The sequence below is a fragment of the Lepidothrix coronata genome, unplaced genomic scaffold (assembly GCF_001604755.1).
Source record: "Lepidothrix coronata isolate B3197 unplaced genomic scaffold, Lepidothrix_coronata-1.0 Scaffold212, whole genome shotgun sequence".
Classification (NCBI taxonomy): domain Eukaryota; kingdom Metazoa; phylum Chordata; class Aves; order Passeriformes; family Pipridae; genus Lepidothrix; species Lepidothrix coronata.
Genome location: NW_016690392.1, coordinates 177,752 through 205,205, shown reverse-complemented (window position 1 = coordinate 205,205; position 27,454 = coordinate 177,752). Strand labels below are relative to the sequence as shown.

Here is a 27,454-nt window from a genome sequence, read left to right as displayed (position 1 = left end):
CTGTGACATGATCACTGGCTGACATTTTCTTTCCCTTATGCCCAGGTTATTCTGCTTCTAGAAACTCCATCCTCTAGGCTGAATTCACCTGAAATCACTGGAGGCAAACCAGGCTTGAGCTTGGCCCTCTCATGATTTCTGTTTTAGTCATGGCAAGTTTTGCACACACAGTTGTATTTTCCTTTCCTTCATATCCCCAGTAATTGGTTTCTGCCTCTTATTCACACCTGCAATCAGACTGGAGCCCAGTCAGCCACAAAGGCTGTCATTCATTCCTGGCACTTCTGCTTGGTTTTAATGAGCAGTTCTCATATGCCACGAGCTCAGCACAAACTCTGGATTTAAAAAATGTACCTCATTTACCAACAGGAGACAAACCCTTTCTCCTGGCCACAGCTTCTCAGAAGAATGAGCACTGATACTGGTTGAGTTTGGATGCAGAGATGGATCTGAGTCTGTGCTAGTCCAACTCAGTTTGGCTAACTGAGGAGAAAAAGAAGTAATGGCTCAAGCATAGTTTAAAATCAATGACAAGACATTACAACTGATACTTTTTATTGATCCAAAATTACTGCTAATGTAATGAGTCCACATTTTTTAAAAGTGCTGATTTAATACTGTAGAGAACTGGAATGAACCCCAAACCAGAGTGTTTCAAACAGGACCTCAAACCCCTGGTGTCCTAAGGAGGCTGATGGCAGCTCATTTTGAAGGTCAGCTCTCAAGAATTTCTCTGCTGAGTGCTGAGCTGTTGGACTTAAATGAACCAAAATGCAAAGCCCACTAGAGCAGTGAGAATCCCTCCATCAGCCGTGGCCCTTTCATGTCTGTCCAGCACTGGGCTCTCATTTTTTGGCTGGCAGCTGAGAAAAACCAACTCAGCTTCTATCCTTCATTAAATTCAAGTCAAAAGCTGAAAGTTTTTTAAACCATCTCCAAAGTCAGCCTGGAAATGTAATTCTTTTGTTATCAAATATGTTTTCATAGATGCCAACTGAAAGCGGTTACGAGGATGTAGAGCTAAAGCACACCCTGTTAGGATGTTATGGCTTCCCATAATCTGTCTCTGGTTGCAAAGCCACAGTTCTCTCTCCCTTCCCTTCCCCTGGCACGAGCAGGGCACGACTGTGAGCATCAGTCCATGCTGTGTGTGTGGCTGGGGTACTGCTGTCCTCATGTTCATGTCACCAACACATGCACTCTCCACTGAACTGAGGCTCATCTACCATCCTCTCGAGTGACATCCAAACACCCCTTCTCCAAGACACTCCACGTGCCTCTGCATGACTTTCTGGTTGAATGAGAACATGATCTTGGATTAGCTGGCAACATATATCCCTATATATGTCTGTATTTCTTTGGGACTTTCTCCTACCAGCTCCTGCTGACCCCAACAGCATTCTCCTCTGCAGGGATTGTACTTGCATGTGATTCCAGGTGTCGTTTCCAAGGAGAAAATTGCATGGCAGAAGGAAAAATTTCAATTAATTGTTTGTGTTGTCTCATGTCATCTGTGTTAAAAAAAACAGGTTGTATCAGGTGTTGGGTTTTTTTCCTGAGTAGTGAGTACTTGGGAACAAAACCCACCCAGATCTTAGCTGTTCATCAGATTTCTGTGAGATTTTTCAATGTGTTGCACCTCAGGCTGTCAGGCTTGAAACTCTTTGCTCATATCCCTCACCGAGTTGAACTCTTTCTTTTTTGCCTTTTGTGATTCCTGCAAACATTTTCAGCACATTTATTGTGGGAATGGGAGAAGGTCCCCAAGGAAAAGGCTCTGCTTTACTCAGTGAAAGGCAACTCATTTTATGCTGGGATCGGTGATGGGAGCAACACAGCAGAGGATGAGGCACAAAGAGACTGCTTTGAATTCTGAATATTTCTGTGTTGCTGATGCATTTTTATAAAATTTATTTTTAGAAAAGACCAGGTAATTCAAAGCATTAGTACTGCTGAAACTCAATGGATTCAAGAAATATTCTTCTGTAAAATCAACAAAAAAATAAAGGAAAAAAAAATCCAATTGGCCTATTTAGAACCAAATGACAAAATTTCAATCTGGTTTCTTATCCAATAAACACAGAATGAGAATTGCTTTTAAACCTTTGGCTCATTATGTGCAGTGATTTTGGTAGCATTAGTGGCTAAGGCTTACATCCAGAAAGGTATTTAGGCACGTGCTTGTTCCCAGATTCCTGTGTGCATTTTTACCTCTGACCTGAATTTCAGCTCTGCTGAAGGTCTGTTGGTCCCATGGCTTTCAGACAGCCCCTGCAGGTGGGCACCAGACTGGGAATTCAGTCTCCAGCACTTATCTGAATTAATAATTCATCATTAATTGGGTTTATTCTGCCTTTTCTAACTTGCTCATGAGCAATTTTATTTTCTCTCGAATGTGTCTTTCAATGTGCAGTTGCTGCTGAGCCCGTGGCCACAGCTAACCCTGCCCTGCAGCACAGGGGATGCAACTCTGCAAACTGCTGCCTAAGCACCTTTCTCCCCCTGTCAGTGTTTGTTGTCTCGCAATGTAAAGTGACTTTGTAAAAATAGCACCTTCTTACTCGACAGATCTGCTCCCTGAGTGTCCTCGGGTCACGTCTTCTCCCTTTACTGGGCAGGGAGTGTGTCTGCTCCTGTCAGCAGAGAACAGCCGGCGGCTGCGAAAAGGGAGCCGCGTTTTGCTTTGCTTCAGAAACCAGCAGCCAAGCTCTGCTTGAAGAGCCCCGTGCCAGTTTTGAAGGCAAAGGAGGGCTGTTTGGCTCTGAGTGTTCAGGTGGTGTTGCTGAAAGACGCACGCAAAAAAAAAAAAGCAGGTCTTTGGTTGGTGAGCTAGAAATCTGATGTGGAAATCAAAATTTCCTCAAATGTTCTTCCTGTGAATTCAGGCAGAGCATTTGCAGCAAAATGATAAGTGGCTACTGCGATGGTACAGAGTGTTGGGAATTAAATTCCTGTTTTCACTCAGTTTTGATATACCTATATATAAAATATTGGCTCTGTGTGCAAGTACGTTGCACTGGTTATCCAACCTCTGTCAGTGTAGTTTAATCATTAATTGCTATTGAGAAAATATCAAATGACTCAAAAGTACTTGCAGTTTGGTTTCCCCAATGCTGTCTCTATAAAGTTTGCCCTTTTGTAATGATTCACAAAATGTCTTTGTTCTGCAATTTTCAAGTGAAAATTTGTTATCTTCATTTGAGTGAAAGGTTTTAATTGCAAATTTCAGAATTTGGAAACTAGTTAGAGCTGGGTTGCCAGCAGACTGTTTCCCAGTGAGTTCATCTCTGTTTCTGCAGAGTGCTTCTTTTCAAACCATAAATCCAAGGATTCTAGCAGGAAAAAAAGTAATAAAATGCCGTATTCTGAAGTTGTAAAATTTTGCTTTGCATGTTTATGACACCCGTAGCAGACCTTCAGGGAGATGGCAGCTTTTAGATTGAATTTTTATAGGATACGAAGGAGTTGCACATTTAAGTGTTTGTATTTAAGTGTTTGAATATATGACTGGATAAAGAGGAACCCTTTGGAATATATAAAAGGGGCAGATCGTGTTTTAAGAGGGAGGAAGTGCAGGAGTTGAAGAAAGGGAAAGGACAGGTCTGAGCACCAGAAGCAAAGTGTTTCCACGAAAGCTAAAAGTTTTAAGATAATGGGTGATTTTTTTATGGTATTTTCTTATTAGACATAGTGTTTTGGAAGGCAGTTGTGAAAGAAAAGCTTCCTAACTCGTGACCGGAGCTGATCAGTGATTTAAGGAATCATAACCTCATTGTTGATGTCATTCTGTCCCGCCAGCCCTGGCATCCCACAAGGGGCTTCTGTTTAAGTCCTCATTATTTTCTCTCTCTTAAGAATCATTCCCATTTCACTCATGATGACGGAAACATCTCTACAAAGCTTTCTTTTTTTAAAAAAATAAAAAACCCACATATATTGGAAAAAAAAAAACCAACAGCAAAACTACATGTCACTGCTGCTTGGAAGTGCTCTTGGTTTCTAATGGCTGGTGGGGAAGGACTGCGTGGTTTCCAGAATGACTCCTCCTGCTGTCTCCTTTTTGTCTTTGTTTCAACGTGTTTCTCTGAACAGTCAGAAGGTCAGTTTGAAAGATCGTGTCTTCTCCAGTCCCCGCGGTGCTGGCACCAAAGGGAAAGGCTCTCCACAGGCTCAGGGCATGAGGAGGTCCCCCAGTGCTGACCAGAGCATCGAGGACAGCCCAAGCAAAGTGCCCAAGAGCTGGAGCTTCGGAGACCGCAGCCGAGCCCGGCAAGCTTTCCGCATCAAGGGAGCGGCGTCGCGGCAGAACTCGGAAGGTGAGGGTTTGGGGCACCGTGAGAGACCCCCAGATTCCCAGCTGGCCCCGACATCCTCTCCCTCCCCACCTAAGGAGGTGCCATCCAAGGTGCTTATGTGGGTCTCCTTCCCCCCCCCAGTCCTTTAGCTTGGAGTAGCCTGAGGAACCTGATCTAGTGGAAGATGTCCCTGCTATTGCAGATGTGTTGAACTAAGTGGCCTTTTAAAGGTCCCTTCCAACTCAAACTATTCAATGATGATTACAAGAGGCAACAAAAGCCCTTCTGACACCCGTGACAATGTATATATTTCGGTATATAGGGATGGGGAAAGGAGGAAGAGTCAGGCTTTAGGACAAAGGGAAATGACCTCAAGTTGTGAGAGGAGAGGCTTAGGTTGGATATTAGGAAAAATTTCTTCACTGAAAGGGTGGTCCAACCCTGACACAGGCTCCCCAGGGCAGTGGTGGAGTTGCCAACCCTGGATGGATTTAAAAGACACGCAGATGTGGCTTTTGGGGACATGGTTTAGTGGTTGGGCTTGGCCCGTGCTGGGGTAATGGTTGGACTCAGGGATCTTAGAGTACTTTTCCAACCCAAATGATACTGTGATTCTCTGATCAAGAGATGGATGAGAGCTGCAGTTGGCACTGCTGAATGTCACCTGGACACGTCTCAGGAAATGCTCTGCTTTGGATGGTCAGCAAAGGCATCTCTGGTGCCTGCCCAGGGGTTGCTGACTGTGATCTGACTCGTCTTCCCTTGTGCGTCACCGGCACGGGAAATGGTAACATGTTGTTTTTATTCCTCTCTCTCCCAAACCCAGAAGCAAGCCTCCCTGGAGAAGACATCCCCGATGAGAACAAAAGCTGCAACTGCGAGTTTGTGACAGAAGATTTGACACCAGGGCTGAAAGTCAGCATCAGGGCAGTGTGGTAAGAGAGGGAGAGGGGGGAAGCAGTCCAAGAAAGTAAATAATAGGGAAAAATTAGTGTAAAGCCCAAGAAGTGGTGGCAAATGCTGACATGTCTGTGCTGCAGGCTGTTTTTCCCCTGGGTGGCTTGCCCTGCTTTACAGAAAATTTTGCCAGAAAGGGCGATTTTTGCTTAGGGAAGGAATAAATGGAGAAACAGGAAAATCTCCCGCAGGGATGCATCCAAATGATCGTTCTCACCAGCTTTGAGATTTAGCGCTGACATTTATAAAAGTGATGCAGACAGCACATGCACAGATGACAGTCCAAGGGGCATCAGGGACCCCCCATCGCAGACAGGGCTTCAGCCACCAGCCCCCGCAATCCCCTTCCCCTCTCCTCTTGCCGCATCCTCTCCCAAACCTGCAGGGTTGGGATTTATTCCACTTTCCTTCCAAAGCAGCTCCCTGCAGTGTTTTTTATCTGCCATTAAGCGGGTCAGGCTGCAGCCCAGGGACCATATTTTGATTCTCCTCTCCATCTCCTGCAGCATTATGAGGTTTCTCGTCTCCAAGCGCAAGTTTAAGGAGAGCCTTCGGCCCTACGACGTGATGGATGTCATCGAGCAGTACTCAGCTGGTCATCTGGACATGCTCTCCCGGATTAAAAACCTTCAGGCCAGGCAAGAGACCCCTCTCTTTGCTTCATTTTTTTTCACTGGTTTTTGTTCATTGTAGAGGTATTGTCACGAGAGAGACACTGTCCTTTGCAGCTACAACTTATTCTTTTCCTAAGAGAAATCCTCAAGGAAAACATCAGTGCCTGTGGCTGGAACCCACAGGGATGAGCAGGGACTGCAGAAAGGGAGTGTTATGCCACTAAAACTGCCTTACTGCCCACCATAGGACATACAAAAATCGTGGCTCATCCTCCTATTTTATTTCAGGAGCTTTTGGCATTGTATTATATCCCATAGGTAAGGTGTGGACGTATCTCCATGGTCCAGGATGCAAAGGTTGGTGCCCCAGTCTTAGAGGCAAATGTGGGTCATTTGATAACTTTCTGGAGTGGTATAAGAAAAAAATTTGGTGTCCTGGTTGTGGCCCTGCTGCCACAGACAGAGAGAGCAGTGAGGAGGCAGCAGCTTCCTCCCACATTGGGATGCTAAGCTGTTTGGGGAGGGATCCCTCCTGGGATGGCACAGTCTGTGCAGATGGGGGTTTCTCATCCAAGCTCACCGATGTAGGTGGGGTTTAGCTGAGCTGTGTTTTAGCTTCTGTGCTCAAATTTTAGGGGGAGACATGTTAATTTTAATAGGAGAAGAAATGTGAAAAGGGCACAGATGGAACTGAGAAGGTTCCATTTTATTTTCAAGTTTCTCTTGGGAAAAAAAAACTTCAAACAGAAAAATCTGGTCCTTTGAACAGAGGATCTGAGCTAAACCTTATTGTCTGACCACTCCTCCCTCAGCCCTGGTGGCCCACATTGAAAAGGAGACCCCAAACTCCCAACACCCACGGCTGTGTCAGCTCAGCAGAAGTTCTGCTGAGCTTGAAGGACACCCAGAACAGTGGCAGGACTTGGCCATAGGCAAACTCCTGTCAAAATAATACACCATTTATTTTTACATTTGGAGAATGAAATTATTTCTCTTGATGGTTGTGGCAGCCCAGCTTCCTCTGAAATCTGTTGAGGAAGTTTTCCTCTAATTTCAAACCCATCTAGGTCCCTGGTAGAGTCAGAAAATGTGCAAAAAAATGTGTTTGGGTATGCAAACAGCTAACATGAACCACAGGAATGAAGTAGGAAAAATGTCTTGGGAAAAAGAGGAATTTCTCTTCTGCCATGAATCTCTCAGAGACCGTTTTAACTCTGCTATTTTTGATATTCAAGACTCAGAGGTAACTTTCTCGGTGTTGCTGCACACTGTGCATTTCCCAGAAGGTACATTTTCCCTCGCGATGGAGACTAAAATATCCTGGAGAATTTCCTCTCTCTGAGCCTCTCACTCCTGTTCAGTACAAATTCACTGATTATAGATCCAAGATGTGTAGCTGAATATGGAGGGGGAAGAGGAGGAGGAGGGGATTGATATTTCCTGGCTTTAGTAACCTGAAGTAAGAGGCCTCCAAGCTGCCTCTGCAGTGGGTACTGAGCCACTGGGGTTGTCATCTCTGCTGGCTCCAGGAGGGACACCTGAATTTTCAACCCAAGCTGAAGTGGCAGATTGCCTCACTGCCCACCCAAGTCTCCCACTGTCAAGCCTTCCAGGTGATGTGCTGCAAAGCCAAAGTAGTTTGTTTGGCTGCTTTTTGCTGGGAGATTGGGGTAAGGAATTGCAGCTTTCAGAGACCAAACTGATTTGTCCTCTTAGCAGTACCCGTGGAGCTGTGAGGATGAGGTTCTGAGGCTGGATGAGGCTAGGGCTGCCACCCATCCCATCACAGGGAAGTCAGGAGGACCAGGAGCTGCTTCAAAAATGTGAAGTACCTGGATTTGAGACCCAAGGCTACCAGGCAGCTTCACTGTTCCCACTGAGCAGGAGATCAGTGATGATGATGGGAGCAGATCCCTTTGGGGCCACCCTTTGGAGTCCTCATCATCATAGCCAGGTGAACCAAGAGGTCCCATGGCTGGTCACCTGCCCAGTACCACTGGAAGGGCACCCTGTAGACAAGGTGTGTGCCTGGGGTGGCCACGGCCAACGTTGGTTTGTGGCCAACGTTGGTTTGTGGCCAATGTTGGTTTTTGACCAACCAGCACCAGGGCTGTGCACCCCTGCAGTGGATCCCAGGGTGGTTTGTCACAGGGCACCTTGGAGAACAGATATTTTAATTTCCCTTTCCTTCATCAACCAATCTGGGAGCTGTGTTCCCCCTGCCAGCTCAGCTCGGCAGGGCTGGCTGTGACCTCCCGTAGCCAGGGCTTTGGTGGATTACAGCTGCATTCAAGCATATTTCTGGGGTGTTTACATGCACTTTCCTCTTTAATCATTAAAGCCTCTGTCACTGTGTCTGCAATGTGCTCTTTTCAGTGTTGTGTTCACATTGTCTCGTGTTTCATCCTGACACCTCGCCAGCCATGGATGTCTCCCATTCATTGAGTTACACAATCCCGCAGCGTACCTCGCCGACTCCCAACAGCTCATGCTTCCCTGAGCTAGCTGAGGATGTGTTCCCTAGCCCTGGAACTGAAAGGAGAATGAATATATGTTGTTTCATATCCAACCACCTCAATGGGATATTGCTACACATATGCAAATATATTCCAGAGGGTAAAGCATGTTGCCTGTTGTATCTGGGGCGGGGGGAACTCCTAATGGTGTTGCCGTGGTGCCTAAATCTCCAAATCTTACCCTGAGGTGGGTAAGACACCAACAACCAGGTGGTAGGAGAGAGCCTTCTGTTTCCAGCGGAATATATTTTCAAATTCTCTCTCTTTCTGTCTCTCTCTGTCGTTCTGTTTTTCAGTTGTTTCCTTCTGCAACTTTTCTGACCAACTTTTCTCTACGTGTTGCTTCATTATGCATTTTGCTGGTGTCTTTTCTCTTATTTACTTTGCCAGGATAGATATGATTGTGGGTCCCCCACCCCCTTCAACTCCCCGGCATAAGAAGTATCCAACCAAAGGACCCATGTATTCTTCCAAAGAATCTCCCCAATACTCGCCTAGGTTAGGATTCACCAAAATGCCGCTTTCTCTGGGTTTTTTCATTTGCTTAAGGTCAAACCCCTTTCATGCCAGTTATATGACGGCATCTATCACTTAGCAAAGCAGCCTGTGAAATCCTGACACAAAGGGCTTGCTACTCTGGGTGTGCTCTGATTTGCTTTCAGTGATGAGCTTTCAAACCAGGCCAGCCAAAGGAAGACAAAAAAGGGACATTCATACAGTCATCAATAACCATCAGTTCCTTCAGAGAGTGTGTTTTCTATTGTCAGTCTTCTTCTAGGTGCTAGAAGGCTAAATTATATCTTCCTAAAATCTCATATTTTATCAGGCTATCTTCAGGGGTAAAAGGTGGAATATTTACCCACAAAGTAAGAATGAAGTGTTTTGTAGCTGATGAACGCAGTGATCTCTGTTTCTTGCTGATGCCACTCTACTGACCATGGAGGAAAAAAATATGTTAAAATATTACTACCATAGGACTTACATTGAAAAAATAAATAAATCCTGATTTTCCAAGGAAAAAGAGCAGGAGTCAAACCCAGTCCACAGTGAAATATTTCTCATTAAATTCTCTTTAAGTAAAACCATACCTGAAGCTCAAGCCATGAGGAACATATTCTCACCAAAATACCCATTTTAGGGCATTCTGAGTTCTGGGCAGCAAGGCCATGACTGGGCTGTATTTTCACCTTGCATTGATACCACTGGAGCACAAGGGAGGTATAAATATTTGCCAGAAAGTCATTTTCCATGCAGAAACAGTAGATGATTCTTAAATGCAGAAAGCTTAGCCTCAAATATTTTTTTTCCTAAATATATTTACCTCCCTAAGCACTAATATGTGACAAATCTCTTGATTTTTATTTAAGCTGCTCTGAGTAATCTTCACTAGAGAAATGTGAGTAAAAGGAATATTGAAAGCTTACCCTTACCCACTCAGCTAGCTCAAACATTTAAAAAAGAGAATTTTCCAGAAGCCCCAAGCTTTATGCTTGAAAAAAAAAACAGAAAAGCATTTTTTCCCATTTCTCCTCCCTGCCAAATGATGAGGCCCCGAAATAGTATTTGAAAATGAAATAACCTTCTTATCTGCAGAAACATTTAGATTTTAAAATAAAAATACATATTCAAGTGGATTTTGTTGTATTTAACCTGTAAGATTATACGTGCAACAAATCTTACTAGAGGCAAGATTTTCATGTGAAAGCTTGTGCCTTGCACAGAGAAAAGTTGATTTCTGGATATGAGGGGAGGAGGCTTCAAACTGGGATATTTATTTTATTCAATACAAGTCTGTTGCTGTATCAGCTTCATGTTAATGACTTTCTCTTCCCCTGTTTTTGCAGTTTCTAATACTGATTAAAAATCTGGTCACACATGCCCACTATGCTCCTGGGACATTTAGATTTTTATTTTAATAACTGCTCCCTTTTCCAGTGAATTTTTTTTTCTTTCCTCCTTTATTCAGCTGTGGCTGCAGAAAACAGCGGAGTCCAGAAGGCTGCTGAAGTCTCTGCTCCCACCCATTAAAAGGCTTATGCTGTGCTTAAGTTTTGGCAGCTACATCCTCCCACAGGCACCAGTGGGACTTGTGAGGTGCTTAGGGTGCCTGATGGATGGGAACCAGAGCTCTGAGCAGCCCCAAGCCCAAATCCACTTAGAATAAGTGCAATCTCAGCTGTTATTTTTTAGACAACAGTTATTGATCAAAATTTGTTTAGAGCAAACTTTGTTGCCAAATGAAAGGGTAAGTAGCCAGTCCTGTGACATGGATGAAGGGGGTTTGGCTTCAATGCCTGGATTGTTTACAAAAATTTATAAGAGATAAAGAAAAAAAGAAAAGACCTGAATAGATATTCCCAAACACTTCATTTTTATCTCATTTGAGCCATTTGACCTTTTTGATGTCTGCTTCTGGCCCGAGGGTGACATATTACACCTCTTTGCATGCACTGTTAGCATGAAGCATAATGAAGCATGAGAAAACCTGCACTGTGGCTGATGCAAGACTTTACATTTTTTTTGTATCATTAGAAAGACGGGAAGATAACAAAGTTCACTTTAAAGAGCAATCCCCTTGTCTCTCTCCCTCCCAAACTAAGACCCAGCAGAGCCTACCAGGAACAGCAGATGGCACAGTTTGTCATGCATCCTTAGAAATCTTTGAATCCTCTTCTGCTAGGAAGGGAGAAACATGGGGCTGACTCTGGCCAGAGCTTCAGCTGAATTCTTCCCTCTGCACGTGTGTATTTGGCACAGCCAAAGGAAGTGTTGAGAGGACACAAGGCTGCCCATGGGGTGTAGAGGTGTAGAAGTGGGATGGCCATCTCAGAAGATTCTTGGCCCTTTGTCACGCAGTAAGAACATAAACTATCTCCCTCTGCTTGCAAAATGGAAATAGAAATAGAAAATGTTCTGTCTTCTTCATCTTTCAAGCTTTGTGGCCCAATTTGGAAAAAATCTCAAAATCTTACAATGGCTAAAAGGACCTCCTGCTCTTGGCAGTCCTCAGCTAGGTACAGGTGGGTTGAGAGCTCACAAGGAATTTCTTCTTTTCTCTTACATCAGATAAGGCACAAATGAAATCTCTGTGCTTTGCTGAGGGTTGGAGCACTCTCCTGTGGTCCAGCTTCAGCCATGGGAAGCAAAGGGGTGGGAGATCTCGAGCCTGGTTTCTCCCATCAAGAGAGAAGGACTTGGTTCACCTTCTTCTCCCCTCTCTGCACTGAAGTCAGTGTCCCACAGCTGCCCCTCACACCATCCTTGGTGCTGACCTGCCCCCAAGGCCAGATCTGGCCCTCTGGTTCCTCAGGGCTGTGTTCAAGTATAGACACAAAGGGAATGAATCAAGCAGGAATTCTGGGCTCTGGTGTCAATAGTTTATGGGAAAAGGCTTCTCAATGCTTTATGGGTGAGCTCTGTGAAGGACTTCAGTCTTGCCCCTAAATCACAGCAGGTCTAGAGGCAAGTTGTGTCCAGCCTGAAGGGGATGGACAAGTCAGTGCTGTTCTAGATGATGCTAGTGATCATTCCATCTGTGAAGTGCCAGCTGGCCCCTGAAATGGGCTATATGAGGTTCACTTACCAGATAGCTCTTCTCTCAAGACATGGAAGAGAGCAGAAGTTCTGCCTCATTTTCTGCAAGATTAGAATTAGGGCTGCACGAGACTATCTCTGTTATTACAATGCAACACTCATTTTCCCTCTCTGTGTTACAGTCTGTCCTGCCTCCCTGCTCTACTCAGCAACTGTTGAGGCACATCTCATTTCCATTAGTGGACATATATCAGTGTCAGTGCTGTGCTGGATGGGACAGGAGGACAGAGCACCCCGTTTGTTCTAGGCCTTCTGCAGCATTCAGTGGCATTTAGACTTTGGGCCTCTTTAAACGCATGTTCATTGTTTTACAAGTCTACTTGCTTGTGCATACAGGAGAGGAGTTCGTACAGTGGCTGTACTACGCCTTGACTTGTGATTCCAAACCAAGGTAGCCCGAGGTATCCAATTTAACAGCTCTTTGCTTACATGGTAACGGCATTGTCATAGGATTTCTTGTGCTGTATGTCATGTCAGTAGTTGCATCCCTTGTGGGGAGTTCCTGTACCTGTTAATAATTTCCTTCTCCCATTACAAGAGAGAAATAAGGCATGCATATTCCTCACACTTGTAATTATAGCACTTGGTGCTCCTTGTACTCCTGTGCTTATATTGCTAAGCAAAGAGTCAAACATGGCTTTTTAAGCAGAACAGTATTCTGTCACATCCCTGCCCAAATGAAGTATCTTCTGGGATCAAAGCTAAACTCTGAAATAATTGTTGGCTTATATTTTCTGTCTTTGATGTGATGTGCTCATCCACTTCATCTCTTTGAGCCAGAGCTGGTGCTGTAAACTGCTGTTGCTCTAATATAAGCTAAGGGAGCCACGCTGGTCCATACCCACTGATACCTGTCCCTTAATGTCAAACAGCCAACATACGTATGAAGTCCCTGTCAAATGTAAAGAAAACAGATGGCTCCTGTGTTGGAAATAGCCTCACGTCTCATTCCTTTCCTTGGTTTTTGTTTGTTCATTTTCCCCTGTCTGTCTGTGTTCAGCTCCTTCCTTTTCCTCCTCCTGGTGCATGGACCCATGGCCCACACGGCAGAACTGCGTAAGAAGCATTTTGAGTTTTCGCTCAAGATACCTCAACTTGGTTTCAGTCAGATTAATTAACCCTTCTTTTCCCCTGCCACCCTTACTTTTGGTGCATTATGCAAGAGTAAAGTTTGCCTGGCATAGAATTAGGCTGTAAACCGGCCTGCCATTAAGAAGCTGTTGCAAAACTGAGAGGCTCCCCTGACTTTTGAGGGATCAAAAAGCTTCTGTGTTTATTTCTCGAGAAAATTTATATTTGATGCCTCAAATAAGATTGAGTTCCAGCTTCCAGACTGGCTCTTCCCTCCCTTCTTCCTATACTTATGGAGCTGTATATCATCCCAGGTGTATCTATACTGGGAATGAGAAGGTGCAAATGTAACGTGTGTAAAGTTAGTACCTGTATCTGCTGATTTGGCAGGAGTATCCTCTGCTGTTCCCAGCTTGGAGCTCTGCTAATAGAAAACATCTGATACAGGTGTGAACTGCAGTATCTTTGAGATGAAAACAATCTGTTAGTGTTTGGTGAGTTATGGCCTTGATGTAATTCCACTAAAACAACACTGCACCTGTTTGTCGGGATCTTAGGACAAGCAGCTCATTTTCATGGACGTGAGAATTACACACGTGCATTTGCACTGAGGAGAGGAAACTGCTGCAGAGACTGAAAAAATCCCATTGGTACATGCCAGATAGAAAACTTGATCTCCCCCCAAAATAATAATTTCTCAGTGCAAATAAGGAGTTAATTGATTTGGAAGAAAGCCAGTTAAAGAAATTCTTTGCAGTGGGTAAATTTACTGTGCATAATGTGCCGGGTTTTATCTGTATAAACAGAAATGGATAATTTCAAACTCTGCTAATACTGCTCTGAATTTTGCATCTGAATTAACACTTCAGTGCCACTGCGTGTCTGTGAGTAATTTGGAGTGTTAGTTGGGCGAGAGGCTGTTGCTTTGTCCCACGGAGGCGCGACAAGCGGAGCCCTCCTCACCTGCTGCCTCCAACTGACTCCAGGTCCTTTTCCGGGGGTGGGGGGATTTTCTGATCCCGGTAGAGTTGACCAGATCGTTGGGAGAGGATCCTCCATGACTGACAAGGATCGGACCAAAGGGCCAGCAGAGGGGGAGCTGCCTGAAGACCCCAGCATGATGGGCAGGCTTGGAAAAGTTGAAAAGCAGGTATATTGGGTCAGGAGGGGGTTCTTGTCAGAGGGTGTTGCATGCATTGCGCTGGTTTTCTCTTGCCTTTTTTCCCAAGTGAGATGTTACCATTTAGTTAAAAAAAAAAAAAATAAGAGCCAAGATTATTTTGAAAAAGAAGGAAGGTGGATGTTATGAAAGGTCCCTAGATGTCTTAGAAGCCTAAATGCCACTTTCAAACAGGCACTTTGGAGTCTGTGACATATAGTCTTCCTTTTTTTAGTGAGTTTGTCAAAAGTTTACATTATTTCTGAAAACAGCACATTGGTTTCTTTGCCACCACACTAGACACATTACAAATGAGTCCCTGAGCCTGGCTGCTCTAGCTGATGGCCTTGCTGAAGATATAAAATCTTCTTGGAAGATAAGGCTCAGAAATCCCCCTAGCCATTTGAGTCCAGACAAGTGCCAAGTGCAGGAAGGAGCTGGAAGGATGCAGGTGTGCTTCATCTTTTTTAGAATTTGGTGCCTGTCAGAAAGATTACAGCAGCATAAGGAAAACCCTGTAACAAGGGAAACCCTGTAACAAGGTGGAGAATTAAACCTGGAGAACAGGACAATTAAATATTTACTAAGGGTTTGAGGTGGTGTGGGTCAGCATAGGCAGAGGTCATCTATGAAGCCCAGTCCCACTCTTGCTGCTCGATAGAAGTTGCTTGTACTCTGGATGTTAATGTGCTTCAACCTGCATGTGGCACTGGAACTGTGGTGTTTTGCAGGTTCAGTCAATGGAGAAGAAGCTGGACTTCCTGGTGAACATTTACATGCAGCGGATGGGCATCCCACCAACAGAGACGGAGGCTTATTTTGGGTCCAAAGAACCAGACCCAGCACCTCCCTACCACAGCCCCGAAGACAGCAGGGAGCACATTGACAAGAACGGCTGCATCATCAAGATCATCAGGTCCACCAGCTCCATGGGTCAGAAGAACTTCTCCGCCCCACCAGCCCCAACCAACGCATGCCCGCCCTCCACGTCGTGCCAGCGGCAAAGCCATGGCTCCTCTCCCGTCGGAGACCCCGGCTCGCTGGTCCGAATCCCACCTCCGCCCTCCCACGAGCGCTCCCTGTACAGCGGTGGGCACAGGGCGAGCGCAGAGTACCTGAGGAACGAAGACATTACAACCAAACACCATGAGAGTGCCATGAGAGACAGCGACACGTCCATCTCCATCCCCTCGGTAGACCACGAGGAACTGGAGCGCTCTTTCAGCGGCTTTAGCATCTCCCAGTCCAAAGAGAATTTGGACATCCTTAACAACGGTTGCTATGCAGCCGTGGCCAAAATCAGACCCTACATTGCAGAAGGGGAGTCAGACACCGATTCTGACCTCTGCACGCCCTGTGGTCCCCCTCCCAGGTCGGCCACGGGCGAGGGACCCTTCAGTGACATGGGCTGGTCAGCCCCCCGGCAGTGAAGCCTTCCTGCAGCCGCTGAGCCACGTCCAAGCGCTGGCAGCTGCCCGCTCCAGCTGTCCACATGCTGAACTTCTCAAGGAGATCGACAGCTAAGGTTTTCCTCCTCCTAGGACATCCTTAGCTGGCAGATACTTTCTTGCAGCTTACTCTGGGTGGGGGAACGAGCAGGTCCGAGCCTGCGGTTGTGGAAGAGGTCACGGTGGTGGGCCAACTGGAGCCGTGAAGTCCAGATTTCTTTCATACTCTCTTTCTAAGATCATTAGGTGAAATTATTTCATGGCACAGGGTAGGCAGTTTGCATTTCTTGGGAATCTTCAGAAGCGCAGGGCAGGAATAAATCACCCAGCCAGGGCTTTTGTAGATCACAGGAACTGGTGGCTGACAAGTGTTAGGTGGGAGTTGCTACGTCATGGCACCCGTGATTACACCTTTAGGTGTTTTGGTGTTTGGAATGAACACATTATTTCCGGCTTAGATTTCAGATCACGTGTAATTACAGGGGGTTGGTACTCTGTGGTTCCTCATTAGCTGTCAGGAAGGTGGCATAATTCCAATATAATATATGGAAATGTTGCATAGAGCCCCTGGAGGAGAGGGATGGTGGCCAGGATATTTGCATGAGCAAAAGACATGGCCTTGGAGTGGGATAGGTTAGGATACTGCTCTGGACCAGAACAGTTTGGAAACTATCCCATCTTAGGAAACTGAAAAACTCAGAACTATGATCTTGAGTGCAAGAAGAGGGACAATCCAGGGGGCAGAGAAAAGAGACAGAAGGAGGACAAGAGACTACAGGGGCTGGAATTTTCTATTTTAAACCATGTATTATATTTAATTATCTCTCCTCCTGCTGACAAGGGACCTGGGGGTGCTTTGAAAGCAAAGACAAACCAAAGGCAACCCCTCTGGAAGGCTGCCATGGTGTGAAGCCATTCTCATGGCCATTGTGGAGGCACAGCCACCAGGCCAGAGGGGGAGGGTGGATATGCAGGATTCTGTGGTCCCCGTGTTGCTGTGAGCTGCTGAGCTCCATCCTGTGGAAGCCCTGTTGGTCAGAATGGGCACTTTTCTTACAGTTTGCATCGTGCCTGAACACTTTTGCACACACTATGCCTGTGAAAATCTTCCCTTTCTTCTTCTGCCCTGCCAAAAAACTCACACCCATGTTCTCGGGACATCCTTTGGTTTGTTTGGATCCCTCAAGCTGAGTTAAGGGGTTTTCTTCATGGTCTTTCAGAAACCTCTTACCCATGCTTGCCTGCGAGTTGTGCCAATCCAAGTCTGCCCCGTTTCATTGTTGTTCAAGTACTTCCTTTTGGAAAGATCGTTGTGTCATTACCAGGAACCTCAGTGGTGCATTCAGCTGGGGGAAGGTGAGGGGAAAAGTGATGCTCAAAGTTTCTTTTGGGACCAAAACAAAGTCACAAAGTGATCCTTTCCGTGGATAAATTGGTGGGGTTTTTCTGGAAGGGGGTGGATCAGGAGAGGTTGTTTTTGGGATCCATCTCCAGGGCTGGGACACCCTGGCTGGCATTGTGCCTCTGAACCCTCCTGTGCTTTCACAGCCCAAATCCCACACGTGTTTCCTGCTGGGGCTGTGTCTGTGATTTCAAACCCTGTCTTGCCACATTTTCCCTGTGTCTTATCAAGAGCCTGTTAAGGACATTTAGGTGAGAATTTCATTTCTGTGTGGCCTTTCAGAGGTTGAACATCGGCTTGCTCGGGTCAAAGGGAGACTCACAGCCTGTTTCTCTCCACCTGTTTGCTTGACCAGGCACAGTAACCAGGAGAGAGCCAGGATGATTTCAGCCTTAGGGAAGATGTGGGTGCAGTCTGAATGCTTGCAGACAGGAAATAAAGCTGTTCTTTTGCTAGTGCCCAGGACCAACACACAGGTCTTCACATGAACTGAGGAAAGGGAATAAAGGCTCTGCGCAATTTTTCCTGCCATTTTTCACCATTCAGGAGGGGAAAACATTTTTCTTAGGGGGACCCTGGGCTTCCAGCCATGCTGCTTCCTTTCTTTACCATTTGAGCCATATTTTGGTTAACTTCTGCAATTTTTCCCTCTCTGTTTGTGCTCCAGAACTCTTTTTGGCTCCAGATTTCTTTGTGCAGAGTGAAAGCAGCGATGCCCTTGACTTCCACACGCAGGCAACTTTAAATGCCAAATGGCTGTAAATTGTGCAGATTTGCCTGTGGCATGTTCCAAAATGAGATGCCTTCTGGTAAAGCAAGAAGTGTCAGCAGGTCCTAAATCAGACTTGGTGGCCTGTGTTTTCTACTGCCCACAAGAATAGAAATTGCATTAGGTGAGGCAAAAATCAACATTGCTCCAGCCAGCTGCTCACTGCAAATTTTGTCCAAGTCAGAGATAACAAAGATTTATTGTCTTATTTGTTTGCAATTACCTTTCAAGGCCTGCTGGAAATTTGTCACAGAAGGGTATGATATAAAGGCAAGAATGCCAGATGAGGCTGAGGATGATGTCATGCAGTCCTGTTGCAGCACAGGTACACGACTGGTCTTTTTTCATAGAGTCACAGAATCATAGATTCATAGAGCCATAGAATGGTTTGGGTTGGAAGGGACTTTAAAGCTCATCTTCAGGGCCTGCATAGGAAGAATTGAGTTTACCCTCTTCAGCTTACTGGAGTCTATAAAACACATCTTTTAACGTGTATCTTTAAAAGTTGTTGGATTTGTTCCGTAATCACTAATTGCAGAAAACTGGTTTTATACATATGCAACACAGATCATATCTGGCTGCAACATATTTCACACAGAATTTTTTTTGAAAGGTGTGAGATTTATTCCACGTTTTTCTGTGGCTTCATATCAAAGAAATTCTGACACACACCTCCATCCACAAGCATGCCATAAATCATCACTTCTCATTCACCCAGACCTGGATTTGGGGGTTAACTTATACCAGAATTAGCTCCAAATAATGCTCCTTATTTCCCTGAAATGATTTAAGCCTGCAGAAACAATGACATTGCCTGCTTGTTGCTTACTGACATAAATAATTTAATTCCTGCCCTAAATTGTAGTCCACTACTCCCTGCAAAGTCTTCACCTTCAGCCATTGAGCTCCCCCATGCCTGTATCACTCACTCCTGGTGATAATCTCCCACAAGAAATCTTAACTACTAGATTAAAAGAAACTAAATCAGTTTTGCTAATAAAGCAATCCCAATTTTAAAGGTCCCAGCAGGCTTTAAGAGGATGGACAAGCAAACTTTGTCCCACTGCTGAGCCTCTCTTGGGGTGGTCTTTGCTCCCCTCTCCCTCCCAAGTCTTGTTGCATGTTTTTTGGAGGACAGAAACAAGTTTTAGGCAATGCCAAGTGTGGACAGAGGAGTCCAAAGAGAGCTGAAGAAGAAGTGAAAGCCAAATTTCCAGCAGGCCATCCATCTTGAACTGCTCCAGGGATGCCCATGTCCCTGTGTGGTTCTGTGCCCAGAACCTGTGCTGAATGTGAAGCCATGACCTTGGATCAGATCTCCAAGAAGGTTTTGAGTGGGCTTTTTTTTTTTTTTCCAGAATCTGGGTCTAGGTCTAGGGAGAAATACTGCAGTTGACTCCCCCCTGTGGGATGGAGCAATGTCTGGGACTGGGACCTGAACCCACAGTCAGTTTTTGGGTGCCTCAGGTACAAGTGTGAGTTCAGGTGGTCTGAGGAGTTCATGTCTCTGACCAGGCGACGTGTCTGGAGATGTTGCAAGGTGGCCTTTCATAATGTGACCCCAAACATAGGAACAGAGCACTAGCCATAAGTCAGATTTCCCAATATTTGGGAAGGGACTTTAATGTTACTCAAGTGCAGATTTTGTATGTGAATTTCCTTGTTGAATCATTTTCTTAATAATACTTTTTAAAGCTAAAACTGTCAAGGAGCTCACCGAAAACAAACCTCTTGTCCAGCTCAGAAAGCCATTATATTTCTTTAGGCAGACTCTGTGATAGATCAGATTTTCTAAAAATGTGTTTTATTTCAAATGCTACTTAATAGATCCAAATAAATTCTGCAGGGTCATTACTATTTACAGATAAATAGGTATATTTTTACATTTTTAATTGATTTTTAAAATTTTAAATTATGTGAATTTTTAGAACAAGTTTATATTATCTACCTGAGAAGCCAGAGCATCACCTCAGATACAAATGCTCCCCTTCCAACCAGTTACCCAAGAGAAAAGAACACCTTCACTCATACTTTTTCCTAGAGAGAATTACTGGAAACCTCATTTCCCTGATATCCTCAGACTACTTTGGTCACAGCAACATTATTGCTAAAACTAAAATGTAAAAATTAAAAAAGAAACTGAAATTCCTAAGGACTTTACCCAAATGTTGTCCCATATGAAGACCCTTAGCAGTGAGTATTTTTTTGGGAAATGTTAAAAAGCCCAGGAGCAGGATAAGGATTTCTGTTTCTCCCTCATATGAACCCTCAGGCTGAGAGTGAAGCCCTGAGCCTCCAACCTTTCCTTCCCAGCACAGCCCTCCGACTGTAGCTGTGCTCCTGCATCCTCTCCCATCCCCTCTCTCCATCACAGGTCGGCATCTTCTGTTTTCATCAGCATCCTTTTCCTGAACCAGAAACAAGGAAATCAGATACAAAAGCTCCTTCACCTGCAGGTAACATTGAGGCTGCAGAGGGCCGTGGTGGAGGGCTGAGGGCAGCAGCCCCTCCGAGCTTCACGGGGTCACTGCTGCTCAGAGGTGTAAAAGCAAACTCTTGCTTTTAGCACACAAAACACCCCGACTTTTCTGCCTCACAGAGCAAAATCTGCTTCGAGCAGGGGTGTGGGCTCATTGGTTTTTTTTAACAATAACAATAGGGTGGGTTTTTAATAATAAGGATAATAATACTGCATAGGAATCTTCTTTAGTATATCTTAGTGTTTGATGCCCCAGTGACACAATACTGCTTGCCTTATATTAGTGTCTAGAGGGAGAGGGATTACACACCTTTTGATACACTATTAATCACGCTTCTAATTTAGGTAGCAGCGGGGTCCTTTTTAACCTATGAATGTGCTTTCTGGACTATCTCACTGACTGTACTCTCAATTTTGCCTGCTACTGCATGCAGCCTGAGATGAGTAGACAGCAGTATGCTCCAGCTGTATCTGCACTCCCAGATTGCTGTAGTACCTGACAAGGTAACGTTGCCAAAAGCATCATTTTGGGGAGAGCCTGTCCCCACAGTGACCATCTCATACGGTGCTGCGGTGCTTCTGTAGGTAACACTGATATACCAAGTGTTTTTCATGCTGCAACCGGTCTTCACCCCATCCCTCTGATACAGCATGCACAGACTCCACCTCTGCTTGTAACTACGGGGTAAAAAACCCATGTTTGTACTTGTGGTTCCTTCAAACGTGCACACGGGGAGGAAAAAATATGAATTGTGTTGGCCGTGTGTAAGAACCTCCTTTCCATCCAGATGCCTCTGAAAAAGAGCATCCCAGATACCCCTTTCTGAGGGTCCAGAGGAGCAGGCAGTGCCAAGGATGGAGGACTGGTCTTAATTTCAGAGATGCCATTTGAACCCACATGTGTGGGACTTGCCATATGTCTGTTTTAATTTCCATAGGACACTCTCACCTGCACCCTGCTTTGGGGTGCATGTGCGTTTGTGCCTGCAGCACAGCCCGAGGGGCAGGGGGGTTGTCACTCCAAAACTTTGGAAATCCCTCTTTGAAAGTTTCATTCGCCCTTGTCTACAGCCCTTGGTGGTCTTGGGGACCCTGCAGCTGTGCCATAGCCATTCCTCATGGAAGCATCTCTTACTCTCCTCATGGAGTGGCACTGAGCTACCTTTTTATGTCCATAAATGTTTTGCCACTGTTTTCCCCACTTTAATACCAGACTGTCACGAGGCCTTCAGTGTTTGCCCATCTTGCTCGTGTTTGCATTCTCTTGTATCTCTTGGCACTGCTGCCATGATCTAGTTTGACCCTGGTCCTATATCCTCACCTTCCTTATCCATACTATTTACCAGTGAAGCTGTAATGCCAGAACTCTGCACTGGGACTTGCTGTTGGCCTGACATCACTAGATGCACCAGAGAGCCTTCATATTTGGTTAGCATGACAGTTTTGCTTTTTATTGGCATTTTATTTGCTTCCTTATTGAGCCACCATGGCCTCAACACATCCCTGGTTTGTTCTGCTGGAGCCTTTCCACCCAGGGATGGAGTCTGTGTTGTCCCTCTGTGCAGTGCCCTGTGAGGGTTTGTCCCCATGGCTTTTGCTGATTGCAGTGAAACAAGGATGAGGGTTCAGTTCAGGTTTTCTTGTCCAGCTGAACATCTCAGAGAAGAGCTCACAGGCTCTACCACTGTGGATGCTTTTGCTTCCTGAAGCAGGAGCTGTTTTCAAGACCCCCATCCCCTTTAGTGACCCATACATGTGGCTGTGCATGGCAGGCTTGATAATGGGGAGAACTGGAAAGCAGGTGGTGCAAGCTGTGCTGTTTCCAAAGCTGCCAGTGAACCTGCAAGCATCTTGCCCTCTCCCAGTTCCTGTAAATACAACTGCAGATTAATTTCTCGAGCAGCATCTGTTTGCCTAATGCTGAGAAACTTGAGCTCACTGCAGAGCTTTCCAAAACTCAGTGCCAAGCTCAGGCTGGATTTCACCTGCAGCTACACTGATAATTTTAGGGCAGGGCTAATGATTTCAGGTAGAAGCCATGTCAGAATCTCCAGTTTATGTGGTTCTGACCCCAAAACAAGGCTGAATGTCATGCTGCCAACAAAGCCTGCCTTGGAATTTCAGCTCCATTTGACACTGATGACTCTGGACCTGGGGAGATGTTCTCTTCTTCCCTCTCCACACAAGAAAAGGTCAGCACAAGCCTTGCAAGCCACAGTGGGAAAATGCCTCCTTACTTTGATATGCCATGGGCACTTCCCATTAAAGCAGAAGCAGCATTTATTGGTGATCCCTTAAACTTGACCAACACAGTGGCCATGACCCAGTGTTTTCCATGTGCAGTGATGCTCATGAAAAGGGTTTATCACAGATGTGGATATGGAGGTCTCAGTCCTTTAGCATCTCTGTGAACACCATGCTCAGCCTTGCTGAGGACAAGTCATCGAGGCTGGTGACAGGTCTTTTCAGTCCTGCCTGGTTATTTGCACTGGTCCAGCATCTTCCCTGGAGCTGAAGTTATCCCATGCTCCTGTCAGCAGGCAGAATGGAGACCTTTCCGTGTTGGCTACTCTTCCCTCCCCAACAAACCCTAAAATTTGAATTTTTTTCACTTTTTCTCAAAAAATTCACGCACAATGTAGACTACCTGAGACCTTCAGGAACACCGAGGCAAAACCAGATATAGCTGATAAATGACAGAGATTTTGTTATTTTAAATCAAGAGCATGTAAAGCATAGTGGCAGTTGCTGCGTGGTATATCAAATGCTTTAGGAGATTAAATAAATTATTCTTATAAATGTTTCATTCTTTTATCAGTAATTTGTATAGGTGGGTGCCGCTGTTCTTACGCAGCAATGCTCCACACACTAAAACTATACTCCTGTTTCTCCAATATAGACGTTGTATTTATGAAATTTATCTTGCTTAGTGTCACTTTGGCACATTATCCACGTGTGCTGCACACAGATTGCACATTACATGCCATATGCTGGTAGGTATCTCTACATGTAATCAGCGTATGTGCGTTGAACAGACACCAAAGTGTCACCTGCCTGGTTTGTGATGAGACTCAACATAACTGGGAATAGAGGAAAATGAACACCCTGTTAAGAAATTTACTGCATTTGAATGCTTCTTTAAACAGATTTTATCAGGAAGCTAAAATAAGAGATTGCCTTTGTAATGTTAATTAAAAAAATAACCGGAACAAAACAAACACACACGGCCCATAAATACTTAACAGCTGCTGTATTCCTATATATTCTTCATTGCTATACATTTGAACTGTAAATTCTGTACAGATTGAATGAAGTTCACAGTTTATCTTTGTCATAACCTGCAAGATAAAAGGACAACACAACTTTGGCTGCAAAAACACGTGCATGTGGTTTGTGTACATGCACCTACGTGTTGCTGTATGTGCACGTGGATACGAACACGTGCACACACACACGCTTCAAAACAGATAAAGCTGCATCTGAGATGCACAAGGAGGGGGAAAAGTTCAATTCTGGAGGTGAGAGAGCGGGTAAAACAAAACCAAAAGACTGTTTTAATAATGTCTTTCTATCAAAAAGGAAGATTTGCAGTGGGAATTGATGTGTGACTCCCATCCCAAGGAGAAATCTTACTTCTGAAGGCAGCACAGGCCATGCAGCAGAGCAATGCAGTTCTTTAAATGATAATTTCTTTGGCTTCCTTTCAAACAAACAAATAGAATTCAGTGGCCAGTGCCAACTTCAAGTCCAAAAAGCCCATTCCTAGGATATGTGGCCAAACAGTTGTCCCATGCCATCAGAGAGCCAGGGGTGAAGGCTTTACGTGCTGTGACAGAGTGTCCCAAAGCAGCAGTGCTGGCTGATGGCAATGCCATGGTCTCCCACAAACCTGGCTCCTGCCCAGGCAGAGGATCCCACTGCCTTGTGGGTCTTACCCTTGCCTACATATTTTTAAAAAAGTCCCTGGTTAAGAGATGTTTAAGAAAAGAGTCATCAAAAGCCCATCTTTGATCTTAGAGTTATGGAAGAAATGACTAGGTTATAATCACAAAATCTGATTCTCAAAGCAGATCAGACTTCAGACTCCAATTGCCTCTATTCAGAGATTTCACCAGCCTCACTAAATGAATCATCCTCTAGGATTTCATTTTACCCATATTTTCACAGATATAAGAGTTATATTGGGTACAAGTTACCCTTCAGTGTTTAATCTAAATAAACAAAGGCATGAAAAGCTAACTTTTCCAGTCAAGTACTGCTGAATGCCATTGAAAAAATAGCAGTCAAATTTTTGCATTGGCCTGAAATTCGTCTCTAGGTCCAAAGTTCTCAGCTTTAAGAGCTGCAAAAAAAAAAAAAAAAAAAAAAGTCTTAAATAGGTTACTAAGCAAGGGGTACATCCATTGCTGGAGTATGTTGCCGTTTCCCTGAGATACCTGGACGTTATCCTGGTTTATAACAGCATCTGACTCATTTGGCCTTAACTGGGCTAAAAATGGTTCATGCATTTGTCCTGACAGTGAGAGCTGAGAGGTGGCTTTCACACTGGGACGAGGGTGGGTGCTGCACACCTTCACCTCCCGCTCCTAAAACTCTGGGGCTCGGCTGAGCGCGGAAGTTTGGTTGTCCTTCAGAAAGCAAAGACAGCTGCTGCTTTGCTTCCTTTCATTTGCTCTGTTGCCTTGGCTTTCTTGCACTTTCGTTTCATCTCCAAAGAATCTCTCATAATGCCTTTGGTACTTATGTACAATTTTAAAACATTTTGTATGTATGGAATGGTACACACTTTCTCTTGTAAAATAGCAATCGGGCTTTCCTTTTTTCTCTTTCTTTTTTATTCTTTCTTTTTTTTCTTTTTTTTTTTTTTCTGGTGAATGTGTAATTTCCTCTGTACATTTTCAATCATGACTTCGTGCAATGTACATTTTATAGGGTCAGGTGCCAAGGGAATGACCTGTAGTCTCCTAAGGGACTCAGCTGGAAGCTGAGTGACACAGTCACAGACGGTTTTACAAAAGCACTGCGGGAGAGCGACGTAGCCCAGACTTTTACACTGAAGCACTGAGTGTGATTCAGAGTGTACCTTCACATGAAAGACTGTGGCAGCTGCAAAACTCTACATGTGTGATGTGAAAAACAGCAGCGACAGTTGCAATCGGAAGGGAAACGGAGGGAAATTAAATAATCACAGTCATTAATTTAAGCCTCGAAGCATCAGAATGGAAAATTTGCATTCAGTAAAAATACCAGAGATTTAACCTTCATGAGATGAAATACACATTTATTTTTCTTTGCACTTCTTCTGTTCTCTGTGTTTCTTTATTTCTGGGGATTTCTTGGTGTTTTGGGGACATACTTAATGGCTGATGAAGAGGAGTGAGATGGTGACTGAGGGCCTGGCCCTCCCTGGCATTAAACCTTCACAACTCCATTTCTTATATCTAATGTTAAACAATACTTTCTGATTTATAAAATCAAGCTCAGAAATCTCAAGTGCCCTTAGTTACAAGGACACTGACCCTTCAGAGTCCTCTAGCAACACTGACTTTCTTTAAGCCACATCCTGACAGATAAAAGATTGGAATTCTTCACTACCCATGCCAGCTCTTCATCACCCTGCTAAAAATTGAAGCTGGTGTCATTGAGGTGGGCTCAGAGCCAATATATGGCACTGGGAAGGGATTTTTATCTGTTATCCCACGAGTTATCTTGCTTACCAGGCATCAGCCCTAAATTAAGAAATCACGTGCTGGATTTTGGAGCGCTGTCTAGGAGTGAAGTGGATTGACTGACAGTGCTTCCCACAGCAAGGGTGGCTGATGAAACAGCAGTTCCATTTTGTATGAGAAAAGGAAAAAATAAAATCCTTCCTCCATACTGATATTTCTTCCAGAAAAATGAAATGAGAGAATTTAGAAGAACCAGGGCCTGTGTTTTAAAGAGCCTGCCAGTCATTTGGGCAAGGCAGTGAAAGAGGCTTGGCAGAAGGAACACTGTGCTCAGGCACAGCAGCCCCTGCTTGTGCCAGAGGACTTGGCTCGAAGCCTTCAACAGCTCCATCCTGCCCAGAGCTATTAGAGAAGGCCAGGTGTGAGCATTTCCCCGTGGGTACAGCACACTGAGTGTGCTTAAGGAACATCATTAGATTTTATCTCATTATGTTTCACACCAGTGAGATGAGCAGGAGAATTCTCAGTTTGCTGAGGCACATTCCCCTATCATCTGAACAGGATTATGTGCTGCATCCAAAGCCTGTCCTGCAGCATCCCCCACAACCTGAGCAGGGATGCTGCTGGAGCCAGAGCAGAGCAAAACTGCTGGGCAGACCTGCAGCCCTTGCTCACATGTTCACCAAGCCAGGAGAGGAGAGCAGGCAGGAGGAGGCATTGCTTTTCCCTGCCAATTGGCCCCCAGTACCCTGATAGTCCAGTCCAGAAGAAAACTCAGGAGGGCCCTTTTCCCTGCAGTGGTGAATGTCCCTCTTTTGGCAACAGAAGTAAATGTTGGAGCCTCAGAAGAAATTCATACAAACCAACTAAATCCCCTAGGATTGTGGTTGCCCTGGCTATCATGGGGACACATCTACCTGCTCTTCTCAAAGCTGGAGTTTCTCAAGGGAAAATGATTTATATTCAAATTCTTTAGGCAGGGATATTTTGCCCTCAGTGCTTTCTAGCATGTGGTCCCTCAGGATGCCAGGAGCTGGATCCCAAGGAGGTGTGACAACACGATGCTGCAGTAACTCAGGGATGCTCCCATGGAAGTTCACAGCTCACTGATTCTAACGAGGTTTAATAAGTTAATTAAAATTTTTCCCAAACAAGCATTGTTGTTTGGGATTGTATATGCACATACAGGGTCTGAAGTTCTGCAGGATGAACCCATTGCCAAAATCTCTGCTGTGCTCTGTACCTAAGCAGAATCCCAGTCTGGGTATTTCTGTTTGCTAACTAATTAGACCATTTACTATCCTTGGAAATTAAAGGAACATTTCTTGCTTATTCACTGGAGGGGTAAGCAGGAATTGTTACAAGATGAAGGCTCAGGTTGTAAAATGTCAATTCTACTTTTGGGCACCCCATTTAAGACACCTAGAGCTGATGCTTCTCAGTCCAAGGTGAAAAAAAAAGGCCAACTCCAGCTTTTGATC

The 27,454-nt window shown here is 44.9% G+C and overlaps 1 protein-coding gene across 7 annotated transcripts in view; it reads left to right on the top strand.

The window, feature by feature from the left end:
* Positions 1-25,604, top strand: part of KCNQ2 (potassium voltage-gated channel subfamily Q member 2) — a 74,940-nt gene extending 49,336 nt beyond the window's left edge. For 3 of the 7 annotated variants that reach the window (XM_017833236.1, XM_017833234.1, XM_017833240.1), the window contains 6 exons: positions 4,093-4,316; positions 5,122-5,230; positions 5,759-5,890; positions 8,773-8,880; positions 14,074-14,197; positions 14,938-25,604. In XM_017833236.1, coding sequence (XP_017688725.1) covers positions 4,093-4,316; positions 5,122-5,230; positions 5,759-5,890; positions 8,773-8,880; positions 14,074-14,197; positions 14,938-15,636 — 1,396 coding nt within the window. In that variant the 3' untranslated portion in view covers positions 15,637-25,604. The remainder of the gene's footprint in view (positions 1-4,092; positions 4,317-5,121; positions 5,231-5,758; positions 5,891-8,772; positions 8,881-14,073; positions 14,198-14,937) is intronic. The other 4 variants (XM_017833239.1, XM_017833237.1, XM_017833235.1 and 1 more) reach the window with 3 other exon arrangements.
* Positions 25,605-27,454: the final 1,850 nt, after the last annotated feature.